General features: G+C 44.9%; 1 protein-coding gene across 2 annotated transcripts in view; it reads left to right on the top strand.

Annotated features, from left to right (window-relative positions):
* Positions 1–20,558, top strand: part of IGF1R (insulin like growth factor 1 receptor) — a 179,829-nt gene that overhangs the window by 21,257 nt on the left and 138,014 nt on the right. For both annotated transcript variants that reach the window (XM_067003772.1, XM_067003774.1), the window contains exon 2: positions 6,142–6,687. In XM_067003772.1, the coding sequence (XP_066859873.1) occupies positions 6,142–6,687 (546 nt within the window). The remainder of the gene's footprint in view (positions 1–6,141; positions 6,688–20,558) is intronic.

Raw genomic sequence — 20,558 nt, forward strand, 5'->3', positions numbered from 1 at the left:
CTTCTGAACAATTACAGTTCTTTAGGAAAGAGGCTCCTTTTAAATCTGCTGAAGGGCTTTATTGTATGTTTAGTACCTTTTTTGTAACCTGATTCGAGTCAGTTTTTCAAGTAACCTGGAGGCCGGGATGCTGCCACCAGCTGAAGTTGTTCTTTAACCCTCAAGTGCCTGCAAGATCTTTTTTGTCACTGTTTTTTTTTTCCAGTGTGCCAGACAGCCCCTCTATTGAGTTAATCCAATATATAGTAAACATGTCAATATGCAGACCATTATGCATTATGCAGATCTGAATCCATCCGGTACAATAAGCGCCTTCTTTGTTGTTATGAAAGAGACTGTAACGGGGGAGATGCGTGCCTTGAAAAGGACACTGTATGCTGTGGATCTGGGATGAGCACTGCTGGACCGCAGCCACATTCAGTAGCTGCTTTGGACACTTTTTTTTATATATTTTTTTTTATAAAGACCTGCCAGAGATTTAAAAAACAGGATGAAGAGGAAGTGGCTCTGTAGGGAGTAAACAACACCACTGTTCGGAAGAGGTGCCGATCTCCCCGCGAGGCCCGCAGCTCCACGCTGACATTACTGAAGGATGACGTGGTCGAGCCTCTGAGGAGAGTTGGGGAGAGCGGCGTCGCTGCCTTCAGCCACCACAGCTCGAGCAGGAGCAGGCCGAGGAGGAGCAGGAGCTGGCCGGGAGAGCCGGCCTCGCTGCAGCGCGCCGGGGGAGCCGCTACTGGCAGAGGGAGGCTTTCCTTTGGTAGCTGTGGTGGGAGCGAGCTGTCCTGCCAAACATCACCGAGCTGGGGTTGTTTTTTCTGTTAGGCCCTGTAGGTCTCTCTTTGTGTAAGAAATCATCCGGCGCTGATGGTCATGTACCGTACCTGTTAGCGCTGTACAGAACTTCAGGGCAGCAAGGAATTGAGCAACAATGTGCCCTCCATTTAAAATAAATAAATAACAAAGTAAACAGATGAACAAAAAAAACCAAAATAAACAAAAACCGCTTTTGAACCTTGTGGATCACGGATACCCTGAGGATGGGTGTTAACACCCCTCGGGCAGGAAGAAAATAGGAAATTGGAACAACTTCCATGTCTCCAGTGCTTTCTTTCAGCGATCAGCATAATAGGATATGTCGTTGTTTTTCTTGTTTTCATATTTAATGGAAAAGCTGAAGGTATCCAGGCTCCTTACTTAAAGTAAAGCTTTGCACCCCCACCCCGAAACAAAGGAGGCCGTTTTCACAAAGAGGCGAAACAACAGGAGTTCACAGCTTGCTTTGGTGGCACACCACGGGCACACACAACAGGAGAAAGGTGAGCAGGAGCTCGTCTCAGGGTCAGAAGGCAGGTGTTAAGGGCAGGCCCTCTGTCCTGGTTCTCCTGTCAGAAGTGAGTGTGGCCTCGCAGGTGAGCGCTGCGAGGGCCTGACCCAGCTGGAGCAGGCCCAGGCTGCAGGGCCCATCGGCTCGCCATGGGGTTGTGCTGCCTCGGCCGGCCCTGCTCTGGTGGTGAGCTGTGTGGGGATGGTTGGTTGTTGGGCTTTTGCCTGGTTTGGAGGCTGCTGAGGCCATTCGGTGTAGTACAGGCTACCAGCAATGCCCAAAAAAACAGAAGGTACCAGGCAAGGCCTAAAATATGAAGAAAAGTGGGTTTTGTTTTTTTTCTTTTTCAAGAAGAAAAAACTTTAAATTTTTGCTTATTTAGAACTCTTAAATGGATTAACTTGGAGCAGTATCAAATCTGGAAGCAAGAGCGCTTGTCTTTGATTCAAAGAACTACACCGTGATGAAATGTTTGCAGGTTTCTTGTGGGAAACGAACCCTTAGAGTGAATGCGTGTGAGCTGGGGATCCTGCCTCTGACACCTCCTTGTCAGTAACAAATTAGTTGTTGTGAATATACGTAGGGCTGTGACAGAAGATGCAGCAAGTGGGAGTTGCAGCAGGCTTTGTGTTGATTTGTCTTTTGCAGCGTGCTGTTTTGCAAAAAAAAAAAAAAGTGGTTCCTCCAAACCGCTGCGGGGCAGCAGGCGAGCGCTTCCCGGAGTGGTCGATGTGAAATAACGAGCGGAGGTGTAAGAAGAGCAAAGCCATGGAGAAAATGGTTCTTTGGTGGTGGGTGAGGATTAAATAGCACGTGTTCCTCAAGGTGACGAGGTGGATGTCCAGGTCAAAATATATGTTTGATAGAAATGAATGTTTGCAAGTCATAGCAGAGGTTGAAAAGAAACTGCTAGGTCGAGCTCTTTGTAGTTTATTGGCCCCCTTTGATCAGGTGTAGATTTGTCCTGTGACTAGGAACGGGCTGTAGGTCCTCAGAAGGACTGTGGCTTGAAGCAGGTTTTTGTGCTACCTTTGGAAGTTTCCATGCAGTATGTTGCTGGGATGCTCTCAGAAAAAAGGAACCCAAGTTGGGTGGTGGGTGAAGGTGGGTACTTGTGGGCTAAAGCCTTACTACCAGAGAGGTGTTTGTGTTTGTCTGGTAAAGGATGTATTGCTCCTCTTCATTGTTCTATTGTATTTTGGAGGTTATCTTTTAAACAAATACATAAGTATTTCTTTAAAGAAGTAATCTCCCACTTACAATTAGGTTTGGTTTAAAATAAATCTGAGACAAGGTAGGTAGTTCAAGGAAAGGCTGGGAAGTCTGCAAACAGCTGAATGAAAACAGCATAAATCTGATGTGGTCATTATCCTGGTGCTGATAACCTACCCGAGACTCATGGCAGGGTAAAAACAGATACTGCATTTTTATTTTTCTGTTAGTGAGCAAAATAAATACATAATAGTGAATTTCCAGTTGGGAACAGAACACAAAGCAAAGATGAGTTACACTGGTCGTATTTAAAAAAACAATATAGGCAGGAATATTGAAAACTCTTAGATGGAAAATAAATACTCTAAAGAGCATTTTAGGTGCTTTTCAGTCTGACAGGTCAGTTTATATTGTAAGTCTGCATACTCTTTCTCTAACACGGGATCCAAAGAAAACAGAGCACTGCCAAATGGAAATTGTAGTAGACTTTGAGCTCTGATTAATTTGTTTTTCATATAATCCCTTTCAGGGCAGGGAGAAAAACGTGAGAAAAAGATGATGCATTGTGGTATAATTAACTTTTGTGAACAGCGTAAACTTTGAAAGAATTAAAAAACAAACAAAAAAAAACACAACACTGCTTTAGTTGGAACTGTTTTTTCCAAATGTCAGTATGGGCCAAGGTGCTTGTCCTACTTCACGTTTAGGTCTCTGCAGTTCTCATTATATGCATCAAGTTCTGCAAAACACAATTTGCTAGATATACTAATAAGTTCTTAAATCACAAATGTCAGCAGCATGCTCATCTGTAAGCCATTGCTAACATTCGAGCCCACTGGACTTCATACTTTCTGTATTAAGGGGATGATGTTTCATAATTGAGGCAAGTGAGTGCGTACTTTTTCCATAAAGTTCTAGGAATCTCATTGATTTATAAAAGCATTAAATATCTAAAATTAAGTAACTTTCAAGCTGAAACAAACATAAAGCTAAAACCAATATGACTTAGAAAGCCCAGCCTCGGAATAGATGCATGGACAGATATATAATGCTTTAGTTAACGGTTGCTGCCATTTCTCTTACAAATTGTTCTTTAGGGTATTGTAACTCAGCTGTTTTTAAACCCATCACTCTGGAACCTTGCCTGCAAAATGTCAGCGCAAGTGCAAATTTTATTTCTTTAACAAAATAAAGGGCTTGGAACAGCTAAGCTTTCTAAAATTTTATGGCAGTAAAATAAATTTTGCTACTTCTGCTTTGCCGTAACAGGAACCATTCTCTTCACCTTGTCCTGCCAACAGGTAGAGTCAGAAACCAAAACAGTTTAATTGGAGAAACACTGTATTGTAACTTTTTTTTTTCCCCAAAGGAAGGAGAAGTCTGATGTCCAAACGTAAACTTGCTGATATTATTGTTGAGCTGTGCTTCGGGCAGAGGGCACGGTCTTTTGAGGATGGGTGGGAGGATGGTTCTTCCTGAAGAAAGTTTCAGAAGTTGAAATCAAGGCTTGGATCCCAGATTGCAAAAGCAATTTCATCCAGGTCACGGTTGTCTTCACTACAGATCTGGGAGATGGGAAGCCCATGTTGTTGCCTCACGTGACCAGTGCATCTGTTATCAGATCTACTATCTTGGGTATCTTTCACATTCCCCTCTGGCTTTTAAAGCTGGGTAGGGCCAACCCATTCACCTTTTTTTGTTTTGGTATCATTTTCTTGAAGTTAAAGCTTTGACACATCTACTCCAGGCAGTAGTATGCAATTCTGTAGTCACTATATGCTAAAATGGGAACTTCTTATCTCGCTGCTCCTGGAGGCCAAGTGTTTTGCTTGGTACATTAGGATTTTCTTGTTTGTTTTTAAGGTTTAGGCAATGAATGTTCTTGGTTATAGCTACTTCTAGTGCAGCAGTTCCCATTAAAATATATAATAGAAGGAAGACTAGGTAATAGTTGCCTAGAAAACATCTGTTTCTCAGCAAAGATCCTGTCCTATTGTGGTTAGTCTTGTTTTGTTTTTTTTTTTTCATTGTCCCGCTAGCACGGAAGCATGGTTCTTATTTTGTCCATAATGTGTATTATCTGCTGGTAATCATTTGGTGTCCTACCTGTCTTTTAAGTCCTTGTCGGATATTATTAAGTCCTTGTTGGATGTTAGAGTTGCTATGGTTTTAGCATGTTCACATCCTGGATCCTCTGTTAGCTTAAGTTATTAGCTTTAGATAAGAATTGTGGGACAGAAGGACTGCTTTTGATTGTCAGAGTGGTTTCTGAATCTCTAGAGAATTTGTCAGGGTTAGAATTAATATTTTTGGCTCCAGAGTTTATGTTTGGACCTATTTCTTGTCTGAGGAAAAAAATGTTGTTAAAATAATTAAGCCTAGCATGTGTAAGAAGAGAACCTTTCCACAAAATTTAATTGCTTGGAGTTTATTTAAGTTTTGGGTTTCTCAAATAAATTGGTATTTTACTTTGTTTGCTTACAAGCAACTTTATTATCTACTCTGGGGAGTCTTTATTCCTTGTTTTCCACGGAAGACCAAGTCTGAGGGAGTCCAAGAACAACAGCTCTCTCCACACCATAGTTCTTTGTTTTACATCAAAGTGTGTTTTGTGTCTAATTATTGTATTATTAGTACTTTTCTTCCAGCCCCTTTAAAATTATTATTGTGGTACTTGTCTAATATGGAAAGACCTAATAAACAGATTTATTAGGGACCAGTCCTTTTGGGCCATTGTTTTCTCGAGTGCATTGAGTTCAGCCTGTTGTTTCCAAGGGAAATTCCTCACTGTGATGCTGTGTGTTCTTGTAAATAAATTTATCCCGTGTTTCTTAGAACTTGAGAAACTTTTTCTGTGCCTTGGTGCCAAAATCAGTGCAGCTTGGTTCGCTGGAACACGCAAAGCGGAATTCCATGCATTAGTTACAGGTCCGAGCACTTTCTTTTCCTCCCAGTTGCGGTGCAGGAGGTGCCGAGGAGCTTTCTGTGGGCTTTGTGGGATTGCCGATCGATCCATCGCAAGGCAAGCCCTCGAGAAGTAGGGCTGGCTCTCCTTGTGGGCCCGGGAAGAAAGAGTGATTCGAAAAATCATAAGTTGTAATCTTCTGGATAGCATTCACCTTTATGTCCACGTACCAAGGTGGTGTAGAGGGGATGTAAATTAGTAATGTAACGACCAGTGGATTATTGTCTATGCTGACTAACTTCTTGGGAATCGTGTGGCTGAACCCCATGCTTGCTCGCACGTGTGTCGTGATGTAATTTGAAGCGGGGTGTGCAGATGAACAGAGTTTATGTCCCTCAAGCGAATGCAGCTCTCTTTTCAACAGCAGTAATCACACAACGTTCCTCTGTCTGCTGAAGGACGTGGCTTGCGGCCCTGTGCTGCTGCTGCTGGTAGCGTTAATAGTGATGGGTTAAATGAATTCGGTATTCAGTGTGTTTGTAAACCAGTTACTTGTTTCCTATTTTAACAGGGTAGCTGAATAAAGTTGGAAAAAAAATAAAATTATGGCAGTCAGAAGGGTGAATGTGCGTTACAGTTCTGAAAAGCTTAAAAATGTTTTGTTTACTGACTTTCCTGTTTTCTTGTACACTTTCAGTTTGTGGGCCAAATGTTGACATTCGCAATGATATCCATGAGCTGAAACGTCTGGAGAACTGTACGGTAATTGAGGGTTTCCTTCAAATTCTGCTCATCTCTAAAGCAGAGGATTACCGCAACTTCCGCTTCCCAAAGCTCACTGTCATAACTGACTATTTGCTGCTGTTCCGTGTGGCAGGCTTGGAAAGCCTCAGCGATCTCTTCCCCAACCTCACAGTTATTCGTGGGAGGAACCTTTTCTACAACTATGCCTTGGTTATCTTTGAAATGACAAATCTTAAAGAGATTGGGCTTCACAATTTGAGGAACATAACCCGCGGGGCCATACGGATTGAGAAGAACTCTGACCTGTGTTACCTCTCTACGGTGGACTGGTCTCTCATCCTAGATGCGGTGTCCAATAACTACATTGTTGGGAATAAACCTCCAAAGGAGTGTGGGGACTTGTGTCCAGGAACAATGGAAGAGAAGCCATTGTGCGAGAAGACCTCTATTAACAACGAGTACAACTACCGCTGCTGGACCACCAACCACTGCCAGAAAAGTAAGAATTGAATAGCTTGTGTTTCTGTTACCTCGTTGTGGAGCAGAGGTTTAATTTTGTGGTTTTATTTTAAGCTCATTAGTAACTTAAACTTTTCTTCTGGTATGTAGTCCACATGACGAGTTATCCAGTAACTAGACAGATAAATTCCTCCCCAGCTAGAAGAGGATCATCTCACTTGATTGAAAAAACAACAACCCAAAAGAAAGTAAAGCCCCCAAACTTTCTGGATTACTTCCCCATGAAAAAGTTTCCAGGTGTTTAAGTATAGAATTAATGCCATTATAACACAGCTCTGTTGAGGACTTCGGCAAGAGGTGGCTTTCGAGCTCCATGTCCTCCTCCCTTAGGAAGTGATGTTACGTGTGCCCCGGTCACCGCTGCGCTGAAGGTGTTTACTGAACTCACTTTGACTTTGTTCTTTGCCTCCCTTGGCATGCACCTTCAGAAGCTTCTGTGACGACAAATTCTGTACCTAAGAATCTTTTTTTACTGAAAGCATTTTTGTTCCAGTACAGTGCGTAGTGTTAGAGTCAGTGGGTATCTTGATTCCCGGTGAAGTTATCCTTGCCTGTTTTGTTCTTATCTGGTATGACAGAGTTTGTGTTTTTCTGATAGCAATCATAAGCAAAAGCAAAACCTGATCTCTTCTCACTTTTTAAAAATAGAGTAAACAAATACATAGTTTACTCAGATAACATGATTGCATGGCAGGCTTTTTGAGTTCATCCTGTAACTTTATGAAAGCTGAGCCCTGCAGTATCAGTGGGGCTTAATTACAAGCAGTCGTCACTGGGAGGAACAGTTCCTAAATTCCATGGGCAGTCTTGACTAGATGGTAGGAAACACCCCTGTGTGAGAGAAAACAGAAACAGGGCTGTTCAGGTTACTGTCATCTGGGAGAGCCGATTGTGTGTTTATGTCTTAAGTAGGTCATCAGGTGCTTGTGAAGCCCTCACGTTCAATTAGAAGTGAAATTAAAGCACCTTGTAGGGCAGTTTCAGTGAACGCATGCCAAAAACATCTCTGTGAAAAGGCATTTGTGGGGCTGTGATTTTATCAATAATTCTTCCAGGAAATAAAGTTAGCGTTTAAACAAAGAGAAGAAAGCCCCTCAGCCTCTTACTGGAAGACTGCGTGACTTGTCGGAGGTGAGGGAAGTGAGCTGCTCTGCTTTCTTACTTTGTGTTGCCGCGAGTCATTAGGCTTCAGCAAGCCGAATTTATGTCCTCATTAAGAGTGCAGCTCGGTTGTCTGCAGAGGGTGACCGAGGTGATTCCTGTGCCAACCTCGTTGCCTTTAGTGATTTGAATGGGTATAACTAGTGTTTTTAATGGGATACAACAACTCGCTTTCTGCTGTGTGCTCTGGCTGTTTGGAGTAGACAAAAGTAATGTGCAAGAAAAGCCTGTTGACTTCTAGGGGAATGTTAACATAATTTGGATCCCAAATGCACATGAGAAGAGATGTGTTTAGATAAGATGAGGTCATAGTTATACTGTGATGGCAGCGCTTTTAAAGCAGAGATGTAAGTAATGTTTTTCTTTTCCTATATGCTTTCATCTTCCTTTTGTGGGAGATCATGAAGAAGAAAGCAAGTATTGAAAAAGAGCCTTAAAAGGCTTGTTAAGAGTATTACACTGTGGAAAACAATGTGGGTTTAGAGTATCTTAGGTTGCATAGCATGACAAGAATTGCCAAGTTCTATTAAATAAAGAGCGAGAAGGTTGGGCCTATTTAATCTGCTAGTCCAGATAAGCCACTGACTTTAGGAGGAAGGCTTTAAATTTGCCAGCCATTTGTCTTGAAGAAAAACAAACAACAAAAAAAAAGACACAACGCCAAAGTGTTCCCTTTATGAAGAAAAACAAAGGAGGTGTAAATGTCCAGTGGTTGAAAAGGAAGCTTTTTGTCCGTTGTGCTAGATTGCTTGAACGCATTGGCAATGAACTCCTGGCCTGGAGAGGATACACTGTACAAAACTACACAAGGACATGAAAAAGAATAGAAGCAAGGACTTTAAGTGACTGGGTGTTTTTAGTCTGCGTTTTCCTACCAGTAAAGTTATGAGACCTATGTTATTTTCCAGGGAATATTTTTCTAGCGTAGTATCTAATTTAACCCTGACATTCTCCTTGTGCGTCACAGCAATGCTGAACTGAAAATGCTGTCTGTCACTCAGGGTTCATTTATGCCTTTTTATTTTTCTTTGTTCTGGATCTGTGGAGGAGTGTATATTAAATCTCTTTTGTCCTTGTGTAGGTTTTACACTGAAAGATCTCAAGTTGGTGGGTAAAACGTTGTGTGGGAACACTTAGTACTTTCAAGTAGCCTGGCTTCTGTTTAGTTTTGCCGTTGAATGGAAGTTGTTTTTTTCCTTCTCTTTCGTGCTCACAAACAAAGGAAAAACCCTGTGCTTCCTTCAATATAACTCGTGCAGGAACAATGTTGAGGGTGGAGGGGAGGAGAGAGGGAAGGATATGCTGTGTTTGACTTAGAATAATCCATTGACGTTTCTATAGTTGAACAAGCAACAAAGAATCTGTAACTTTAAGAATTTTTTGTAAAGGTTCAGCATAAAGTGTTGGCAGTGTCTCTGCCAGTTTTGTTGCCCTGGTTTCTGTATAGTATACATTCCTTTACCTTTGAGTGCCCCAAGGCAGCAGCCTTACTAGTTCGCTCGCTTTGGAGCCGCGGCATGCTCTGTTGGGTTTGGCATGCTATCATCTCTCTGACTTGCACCTACTTCTCTTCTGGCATATCAAATGTCAGCTGTGCTTCATTCAGTTTGGTTGCAGGTCCACATAAAAACCCCTTTCAAGATAAAAGGAGATTACTGAAGTTGTTTCCATGAACGGTTGGGCTTTGGGGCACAGGTAGAGATGGAAAAGGTAAAAACCTAGTGTTCAGACACACAAATAAGATGATAGCTTCTCTTTCCCCCCCCCCCCCCCCTCCTTCTGGCAGTTGTGACTGCTGGAACCACTTATGGAAGCTGCCTGCATCTTACTCAGCGATTGATGTGAGAACCAGAAAAACTGTTCCCGCTGTGCCCCTTGAAAGAGCAGTCACTGGTGACACGCTTGCTTTGCCTGTCCATTGACCTACTGTAAAGCAGACTTCCATTGTTTTCCATATTCTTTCGTTGATGACTAAATTTGGAGGTTTGCTGCTTTTGGTCGCTAGGTCTTTGCGTAAACCAAATGTAAATCACAGTCGTGAAAGCTTGCCTGGAAGTTTAGGATCCCTTGTCTACCGTAATCTTTGTGTTCCGTTTTCTCAATGAGTCCAGCTAACACCTCCTAAGGAGCTTTTTGCACTTGCAGAGGCGACGAGAAATCAAGTTGGCAAACTGTCTGTGGGAGAGTAATCGCAAAGCTAGCAGAGATCCATACATATGATCTATGGAGTATGTGTGTGTTTTTTTTTTCGTTTTGCACTGCATCTTAATTATTCATCCACTTTACATCCACCCCCCAATTAACTTGGAGAAACTCTCCATCAAGTATTAACTGAAAATCATCCTTTGCTACCCTGCTAAAAGAAGGACGGGGGCTCTGGTGAGGCAGGGGAGGACGGACTGCTACCCCCCGCCGCGAAGGCGTAACGGCTTCGGCTGAAGCTTCTGGGGACAGAATAAGCACGTTTTCCATAAAAACAATGAAAGTGAGTATCTGAAGCACATGAGGGATCTTTAGAATTAATTTGGCACTGGCATAAAGAAAAAAAAACACGTTTAAATCGACATTGTCAAGAGAATTAGGGCCATAAGCATAAGCGCATGTTTTAAGAGGTGAATTTGACATGGAAAACAATAGCTCACGTAGGCTGTGCTTCAAAACACAATGGCGAAAAACGCGAGGCTTCCAAATGTGTGAAACCAAAGACCACAGAAAAGGCATGTGAGGATTTGGAGGCTGATAAAGAAGCAGATGGCAACTGAGCACAAAATGTTTTCAATGAAAATGTATCCTTATTCCTTTCTGAATTGGTTTGACGGTGGCCTGAAAAGCTGCAGTGTATGTGGGGAACCGGGAACAGGAGGGAGAGAATGACAGTGAGTGGGAAGAGTGGTCCATATGTACCTTCTACTAAAATGTTTAAACATATGGAGACACTAACATGATGTATTCTCACAAATATTCGGAATCTGCTCCTGTTTGTTTACACGGAGCTCACCAGATAATGCAGTCGAGTGGTATCGTTTGACATAGCTTCATTGACTTGTGCGGTACTTACCAGTGTACGCCATCTGGGAATCTGCTCCCTGGTGATTCAGCAGAGTAGTGGCGAAACCATGTGCTGGGATTTTTTTCCCTTCTCTCCTCCGTGCTCTTCCTTCTCAGGGTGTCTACCCTCAGTACTCCTCCGTCCTTGAGAAATACGGATCGTACAGGAACGATGCAGATATGAAGGGAGGGGACAGAGAGGAGAGACGAGTAGGGAGCCAGCGGTGCTCCATCAGATTGCCCTTATTTTGTTTTAAATTACATCTGCATGCATTTTTTTTGTTTGCTGCTTCATTTAAGGGTGTGTGGTTTTGCTTTGTTTGTTTGTTTCTTTAACCCTGAGATGTAATAGAAATTGCCTGTACCAGCAGGAGACAACAAATACGCTTTTCAAGTTTTTGTAGCAAGTAGTTTTGATGTGCTATGATGGTAAGTGAAGCTAGTGTATATAATGCTGATCATATTCTCGTTGGGTTTAAAATACAACAACATACAAACCTGAACAGAGCTTGAAACGGACAGGTTGTTTGTCTGGTTGGTTGGCATGCAAACTCTCCAGCAAGTAAACATCTTCTGAAAAGAATAAATAGAAGGGTAGACAAAAAAAAAAATTGTAAAAGGCACAGTTGGTGTCACTGAGTTAGAAAAATCTGGAGCACGTTAAAATTTTTTTTTTAGTGTTTTCGTTCTGAATGAAGTTTTTTCCTGACTTTCGCTCCCCTCCTGAGAAGCTTGCTCCTCAGCCAAAGGTTTCCCAGAATTTTTATTATGGCTGTGAGAGCATATTTAATTAGTAAGCTGGAATGGCCGCAGAGCAGTTGAGGCCAATCTGCAGTTAATTACTGTAGCAGTGGTTTATATTCTGAGAAAAGGGCTAAAATTAAACAAACGTATGCTTGCCATTTCTCTTTGTTCCGTAGCAAAGTTCTGTTGCAAGATGCCGTAACCTGGGAGGAACATCTCAAGTCTTGCAGCCTCTGCACCAGTCACCAAGAACTAAGTGGGAGTGTTTAATATTTGTCTTGGCTCCCTATCTGCTTTCTGGTGTAAATGTGTAGTGTTTTTGGGAGGGCTTCACATTTTGGAGTTCTGTTTTCCAGTATTAAAGGCTTGATACAATTAATTGTGTGCATCAACGACTCTTTGCCACAGTTTTTATTTTTAATAGTTCCAGAAATTTAGAACTTTTGCACACTTTTTGGAGTGAAGAATAAAATCTTGAAATTGTAGGGGAAAAAGTTCGGTATTTTGTCAGGGGTTTTGATCCTTGTGTTTTTTACTCGTGTACACACAGTTTTTTTTCTGCTGACAGAACATGCTATTTTACATTTGCTTTGACTTGCTTCATCTTTCAGTCCAAAGGGGTCCACTCACCAGGTGATGTGCAGTCGTTTTCCAGTGAGCATCCTCTACAAATCTATTTCTTCTGGTGCTGCTCTTCCGAAAGGAATAGGGAAGGGAAATTCATACGTAGCAGCATGAGACGGTAAATGTTCCCATGACTTCAGTGGAGGTACAGTACCTTACAAATAACAGTAGGATGCTTAAACGTATCTGCCTGTTCCCCAGTAGCACAGACTCTGTTTGGCACAGTCCTTGGAACAACCATTCTAGTTGCAGAGAGATGGGGGATAGCAGTTTTAAAGTTGATGCACCCCACAAAAACCTTGCTCAAGGTAGGAAGTGCGGCCAGTTTTCTGTGCATTCTGTCAAAGCCTGTAACACGTGCTGGGACTGAACGCTGGCTGGGTGGAAGACCCTTTGAGATCCATCCCATGCCTGGCTTTTATGGCTTCAGATCTGACTCACGAAATTTTGAAATCCTGCATGTGTATTTCATTGCTATTAAGGTATGGGTTTACTTGAAGTATCAGATGCCAAACAACTGCTCCATTGTCAGAAAAGCAACTATTTAAGTATAATTTGAGATGACTTGTGGCAAACAGTCATCCCCTGGTTTTATGGGTTGCATATACGTTAACTCCACAGTTGAGTTTCTCCTCATACTCTGTGGTAATGGGTGGGGAGATGAGACAATGCCAGTTCTTATGAGAAGGTATAAAAGCATCCCTGTATTGTCGTGGAACTAAACTTGAACCTTATCTTTGGTTAACCTGCTTAGAGGGGACTTCCTGGCACCATTGATGCTTAGTAGGCAAATGTTTGGTAACAGAGCAGACAGTTGTATTGTTAATTACATGCAGTGTAAGCCTTAAATTTTATGATAAATTAGCAAAACAACTGGGAACTGGGAATAGCTAGCAAAATGTCAGGGAAATGTCAGTCGTAAAACCAGAGGAAAGCAGGGTTTTTTGCAAATGTCGCAGGGACAAGGCAAACTGAAGCAGGCTTAGCGTTTGCTGCAGTTCTCGACGTCTGTGGCTCTTACCACGCAAGGAGTCCAGTTAGCAGTGACCGAGCAGGGGCTGCCTGTCCTGGGATCTCTGTGCCGACAGGGATCGCTGGTGCGGATGTCTTAACGAAGCGTGAGCTTGAGCTGCAGTCTTCTGATCTCGGTGGGGACCCTAAAAAGATCTGTGCGCCGCCCAGCTGTCCGTGTGCGTGGAATGCGTAGAGCCGTATCTTTGGTGGTGACTGATCTGGAGTTGAATTTGACTGCAATGGGCTGGAGGAGGGCACATGAGCACGTTCACTGAACTCGCCAGCCAACTTTTCATAAGAAATAAAGGTAAAACTCACCTAAGGTCAATCCTGGATAGGAGTCGTGCCCCGTAAGTTTTGAATATTGCGTGCCATTTTTCTTTTTTCCTTCCCCAAACACACATGAGCATAGGAATTAATTGTCCTTAAGCATTTTCATAAGCTGTTTTCATGTGGCAACCAAGTTTTCAGTCTTCAACAGTGATGAAACAGTTGTTGTTTAGCCTTCCTTCCCGCTAATAGCGTGATTTCCTTCTCAAGTCTGTTTACGGCTCTGAGAATTAACTCGTAATAAAAGATGCTCGGATAATAGTATGTTAATACAGATTGTACAATTACCTTCTTTTTTTTTCTCCCCCCTTTGAGGTGAACTGAGCCTGGTTCAGCTCTCGGCGCTGTCTTCTTCCCCCTCCCCGGCGACGTTTCCAGTGTTGGGAATGGAATGTGCATGTGCTATCAGCTCAGCGCTAAAAATGATTTAGCAAGGAGTTTGCCCACCATAACATCTCGGGGCTGAGGTGCCCATAATCTGACTTTTTAAAGCTAAGGGCCTGTAGGTTAACAAATCCCACGCTGTTCTCTCTTTTTTTCTTGTGTACTGTATCTTGTGGGGCAAAATGAACTTGTAGTTACCTGCCCACAGCATAGTTCTGTATGCCCCGACTAATTACTAAATGCGTTTGTATGGCCCTTGATGATGTGGGCGAGTGTGAATTCAGCACATGACTTGAGGATCCCTTGTAGAATATTTGGGGGAATTTGGTTGCTGATTTCCACGTTCAGAGGGATTTCGAGGCAACTCCAAGCTCTCTTTGTTGCTAGTTCAAGTTAGCTTATGCTCTTAGGTGGCTCCGACTTGTAGCCTGTACATCAGTGTGACCTTCGTGATGGGTTTTTTCCTTGTTGCAACACATTTGGTTTATAGGCGCTTGGCTGTCCCCTGCTAACAAACCGTGCTCTCTGGTTCTGGGGGCTCCTTGTCCCCGTTAGCCGTCCCTCTGGCTTCGTGCTAGCGAAACCCATTTGGAGGGCCTGCTTCTCCTTTGGGGCTGCTTTGGTGGCGTGAGGGAGATGTAGGCTTGTGGATGGGGTATAGCTTGTAGTTTTGTGAAATGATGCCATTTAGGAAGCATGTTTGAAGTGTCGAGCGTGCAGCGAAAGTCTTTTCTATCAGCGCAGGCCTCGGGAGGAGGAGATGTTTTTCTATGTATAGAAACTTCCCGTATAGGATGGCAAGGGAAGGTTGCAGGGGGGTTGCCTGTCTCTTTAAGTGGGTTTATAATTGGCTAGGAATTTTTGTCAGCTTAGTCACTGCAGCATTCAGCGGATGAGGGAAAAAAACCACAGGCCCCAACCGTTACAGCCGTGGATAGGCTCTGTCATCCCAAAGGAATGCATGTGAACAAAACACTTTGTGCGGTGCAACCGTTGGCCTAAACAGTATTGCATTCTTAAAGCAGGCTCTGAGTCACATGGAGCAGATGGATTGTTTCACTAAAATGGAAGTTATGTATCACGGAGCGCTGGGATGGAGCTTTTCAGCCTGGTTCAAATAGGTCACCCTACGGGTGTGGCGAAGGGGTGTAAAGGTAAAAGAGGAGAAAAAAAAAGGAAAAAAAATCTCCTTGTTCTTTGGTTAAAGTAGTTTCCGTGGCATTAAAAAGGCAGGGAGATCTTCTGAATTAATTGCGGGGCTGGCGCGCTGTTCTCAAGGTTTCTCCCTAGGTATCGGACAAGCATGGTGCTAATTCCCAGGCGCTCCGTGCCGCTCAGACGTGCGACACCCAGGAAGCTTCGCGCTGCACAAATGGATCCAAGCAACTGCTGTTCTGTAGGAGAGGGGAGGCGGAAAAAGAACCCACACACATCCAACCAAACAACAAACCAGAACTACATAAAAGCCACCGCCAAGCCAGAACCCAAACCTACTGCCTCTGATCACGGTAACCCCGGCTGCTCTGCGCCTCCTGCCGGACCCTGCCCGGCCATCCAGCCCAATGTCTGTCTCTTTGCCCTTCTCTTCTCTGGTGCTCACGATAATTGATCAGGGAGAGATAAAGCTCTGTCTCCAGTGTTGGTGTTACCCTTCAGTGGGTTTTATCTTTTCCTTTGGGGGATTTGAAATAATCTAATCGGAGTGTTGCCTGCCTCCGGCCTTTAGAGCATGGAGAGGAGGAGCAGTGACTGCTGGCTGAGCAAGTCCAGAGCTGAAAAATGATGGATATATGGATATATCTTTCTGTTTTGTGGGGACTCCCCTTTAAAGAGCAGCCCAGCACGTGACAGAAGCCTGAGCCACCGCTCGGTGCAGGCAGCTGCTCTCCGGGGGCAGGCTGTGGGTGCCTGGAGCAGGGCACGTTTGTGGCTCTCAAGCCAGCTATCAGCAAGGCACGTGTTTCAGAATGACTGCCTCCCCACGTAGCATTAATTGAATCTGAAATCATTACGACGTCAAGGGCAAACATTGACTAAATTCCCTTCGATCTCCGGAGCTTTCCTCCTGAAGGCAGCGCGTGAATAGGAGCTGTCTCCCAGGGAAGATGCTTTGCTTTAAGGCTGCTTGGCAGAATCAGAATTGACTGGTCCACGTGAAACGCTGCTTGCAGAACCGAGATTGCGGTGACTCACCGTCTGCTCCGTCTTCTGTGATCTGAGAGTCTGCGATTAAACGCTGCAGTGGGTGGTGGAGATAAAACCCAGGATGGAAATCCTCGCTTCAGAGCTGGAGCCTTCTTCCTCTTCCCTCTGCAGTTGTTTGTGTGTGTTCATTTCTCTTCTTTAGAAGAGAAATTAAAGCAATCAGTATTGCCGTGCTCTAGAAAACGAAAAGAGTGGTGGCAGGGGAAACCGATACCTCTGCCAGGAAACCAAACGCAGACTTTTTTTTTTAAAATTCAAAGACTGGCTTAGAGTAAAGTTGGTTTCAGGAGAATACAAGTAATTGGGGTATGTCTTAGAGATGGCAAAATCCATATTCTTCCTAGGCCAAGCTTTTATTCTTCTACCCTTAGGAAGCTTCTTGGGGCTGATGGCCTCGTCAGCCCCTGCAGACGGTCTTTGTAGGAGATGGATGCGGTAGAGTTAGGAGGGGGCAGTTCTGGTGTGGGGGACACAGTGGCAGTGTTTCAGCATGGCAGTGCCTGCTGAAAGCAGCCAGCTGCTGAGATCTGCAGAGTTTCTTGTGGTTTCAGAGCTGGGCTGCTTGCTCGAGCGGGAGCATCTTGAATGTTCCCCATGAACTGATGTGGCTGGGGCCTGGCAAAGTTTTACTCATACGGGTCACTGCCTTGTCCCTGTGCTGTGCTGGGCTCTGCGTGCAGCATCCACGTGCTTCTTGGCTGGAGAAATTCAGCAAGGTGCCTGTAGTACCTGAAAGCTTCAAGCTGTGAAGCTTTTGTGCTTCGCTACTTGGTAAGTATTAAAATGGTAGCCGGCCTGGGACGAGGGAGGAGGAGGAAATGCGGAGCACTGGGCTCACCAGTCACCATAAATGGTGCAAAGCTCTATGCACATCTTCCAGGAGAAGCACTTTGTTTGCTTTAAGCATGTTTAATAAACAAAATCCGTTATATGGTGGTTTCACTGAGGCCATGTAGCAAGAAGTGAAAATGTTTGTTTTTCTGGGTCTGCTGAGCGGCCCGCATGGCCTGACCTGTACACAAGGCTGCTGTCTGGACAAACAATGTCAGCAGCCAGCGGGCTGCTATTTTGCCCTGTTATCCTGCTCATTATTCTAGTATCCAGGAGAGATTGGCATTGCTGTGAATAACTCTGTGTCTTGCCTGGTTAAACACGACGTCTTAAAGCAGGAGATTTATTTAAAAAAAAAACAAAAACAACATCCCCACCCCCAAATCTTAGTAGTAGGGGTTGAAAGAAAGTACTTTCCTGCTTGCTTGTGTTCCAGGCATCGCGGCAAGCATGGCAGAAACCTGCCTGGGCTCTTGTGAGTGGTGCACCTCTGTTTTCTTGGAGGCCTCTGCCTTTCCTCTACGCCCAGGAGAATCCAGGAGCCTTCCCCGTGCCTGCTGGGGCCGCATCGCCGTCCCCTGGAGCAGCACGGAGACGATCTGCCTGTCTAGTTCATGCTGCTGCTGCTTGGTAAACTAATGAGCAGAGGCACTGCAGCTGCCAGGAGGAATTCCTTTCCAGCAGTTCTGCGAGAAAAGTCAGCAGGATTAGGGCCTGGTTAAAACTTGATGTTTCAGCAGATCTGCTATGCAAACCATTTGGATGAGGGAGAGAGCAACCAGAGTGGCAACCAACGTCGCTTGAGGCATGAGGGAACTGTGGGAACAAGCAGGAGGCTGCCTCGTTCCCAATAAGCTGTAGGGCCGCTTAGATGTGAGCGCGTTGGTGTGCTTGAGTATGTATCTCTATATTGTATACCTTTTTTTAATGGATCAACACTCCCTGTTGATGTCTGTCCTGGCTTAGAGGAAGCAATTTTTCAAGAGCCTCTCTGGGTAGCTGCACCCTTCTGAGCCGCTCTGATGTGCGGCTGCTGGGATGTGCCTGCCGGTGCCAGATCGTGCGCCAGATCTCGCGGCTCCGCAGCACCTACTTGGTGAGCTGGCCAGGGAGGGAGCGTGGGGCACCTCCCAGGTATTTAAAAATAGAAATAAACATCTCATGCTCTTTCTTCCTTCCTTGATTAAATTTATAGGGTTTGTGTGGGTGAATGGGTGTGTCTTGGGTATGAAGAAAGTACTTGCAGGAAAGCTAGAGTCAAAGGGTATGTTCATACATTAGAAGCCATGAAGTCTTTGGTCACGTTACTTTCTGGGACATTTTTCTGCAAGGCTCTGCTGCCCACATTTGTAAGGTTTCATTGAATTGCGTGATATCTGAGTGGTTCCCGGTGACTGGTGCCATGCAGCTGCTGCGGGAGGCTGCGGTCGCAGCAGGGAGAGCCCATCTCCCCGGGAGCTTGGGCCACGGCCGGGGAGCACCTGAAGCACCGGAGGGAGAGCGGGCACGGCGCTGCCCCGAGGAGCGGGTACGGCAGGGGGTCTGGCTGTCCTGCTGCCCGAAAAGCAGCCTGCGAGCCACAGCTTTCCGGGGCAGCACGGTTAAGTGTGCTGCCCGCAGCAACCAGGAGAGGAAGAGCCCGAGATGCAGTTGTAGTAACGTATTCTTCAGCAAAATTCACTGCGGGGACTGAACGTGTTTTTAATGGTCGTGTTGTCCTGAGCACTTTGTTGTACCTGTTCTTTTTTCCCATCCTTGTGAAGCAGGTGTGGGTTTCCCTTCTTATGTGGTGCAGTAACGAGTGCTTCAACTGCTTTGTCACATGTGGACAACGAGCTAGAAATAAGAAAAGTGTGGGGTTTGGTTTATGCTGCTGCAGTGTGAGAGCTGAGGGGACGCCCAGAGGTGACAAACCAGCTGGGCAGGGAGCAGGGCAGTGGTTTAGCGAGCTGTTCGAAGGCAGGCGAGGGCTGCGAGTTGGCGAGCGACTGCAGGCTGGTTCGGCCAACCCTCTCTGGGATTTGTGGGCCAAGCTGCCCTAACTACGTGAGGGCATTGCTTCCCAGAATGACTTTCAGATAAATCATTATCTGGACTCGAATCTTTTATCTGCAGCATTCCTGTCTCCAGGTGAGCTGTGTCTTCCCGAGGGCTTGGTCTATATGCATTCCCTTTGCAAGACCTCTGACATGTCGTAGTCTGTTTTTCACTACCTATTGTGTAGAAACAGGAAAGAAAATGGTAATCATATAGAAAAATATTCATGAGTCACTGGGCCAGATGGTCTGTTTTATAACATGCGTTACAGAAGGCTGTTTGATTCTTCTTCAGCACCGGGTTTTGTGAATCGGAGCTGTACAAATCCTGCGGAGTCAAGTAAGGGGTCAAAGCCTTGGAACTGTAGTGTCAGGTAACTTCTGAATGGTACGTCACCGGGAACTTGGGGCTTCGTGTCAACACAAAAGAAATCCTGCTCCCTCGTTAGCTGACGTGGAAGCCCTTCGCAGGTACGGCTCAGCCATGAAGAGTGCAGGCCGTCTGCAGAAGGGTCGCCTCTGCAGACTGCTGCCTTGTGGATGTGACCAAGGCGTCAGCTTTTGTAGGCACGAGGCTCTTCTGGCAGCCTGCACTGCTATACTTCGGGCTGTGCCTTGGGTGACTAAGAGTTGGGTAGCTTGGGTCACCTGCGGGCTGATTCCCAAGTCAAGGTTTATGTGTTACAGACATTCCCTGGGAGCGAGGCTTAGCTCTTTCTGGATATGGAAATTAAGAACAAAATAGTGGTGAAACATTTTTTTTTTCAGTGTGACATCTGGATTTATTTGTTTTTATTATGGTTTTAATTTTAAGACGTGCTCTGATCCACAGCTCTTGGAGCTGACAGCTCACGTGCAAGGTGTCTGAAGTAGTTATGTTTGAGAATCTAGGCCAGAGGATTTTTCCAGCTGTAAACATTGACTCCTGGCGTGAAAAACAACCAAATATTTTTGGTTGATTAATACAATTTACTTGAAGGCAGACAATGCACTTGACATGGCTGTTTATGCCCAGGCTTTTATGCAATTCATACATCTGATGGGTTTTAAATTGGTTGGTTTAGAGCAGGCCAACCAAGAGGGACCTATTTAATCTATAATAGTAATTCCTGGCTTGTCCAATTACGCTGGATTTATTGGTGTCATCCCGAGTAAAAGCAGGCACCTTAAAGCTAATCTGTCTTCCATTTGCCTCGACTGGAGTTTCATCGGGCCTTCCCGTTGCCTTTTTAAAGTCCCGAAGGCACGGAGCCTTTAATTATTGCGGCTATTTCAACCGGGAGAAAGCTTCAAGGTGGGACTGGAGCCAACTGGTGGGTGCCTGCTGCCATTTCCCCACGTTCCGGGATGGAAACCCAAGAACTGGCATTGGGATCTTAAGACAACCCTCAAGGAAGATGCTGGGGTCATGTTTGCAGGGTATCAGCGCCCCTCTGGCTCTGCGGGTTTTGGGATCGACTTCACCCCGCGTGGG

This window comes from Anser cygnoides, chromosome 11 (assembly GCF_040182565.1).
Source record: "Anser cygnoides isolate HZ-2024a breed goose chromosome 11, Taihu_goose_T2T_genome, whole genome shotgun sequence".
NCBI lineage: Eukaryota > Metazoa > Chordata > Aves > Anseriformes > Anatidae > Anser > Anser cygnoides.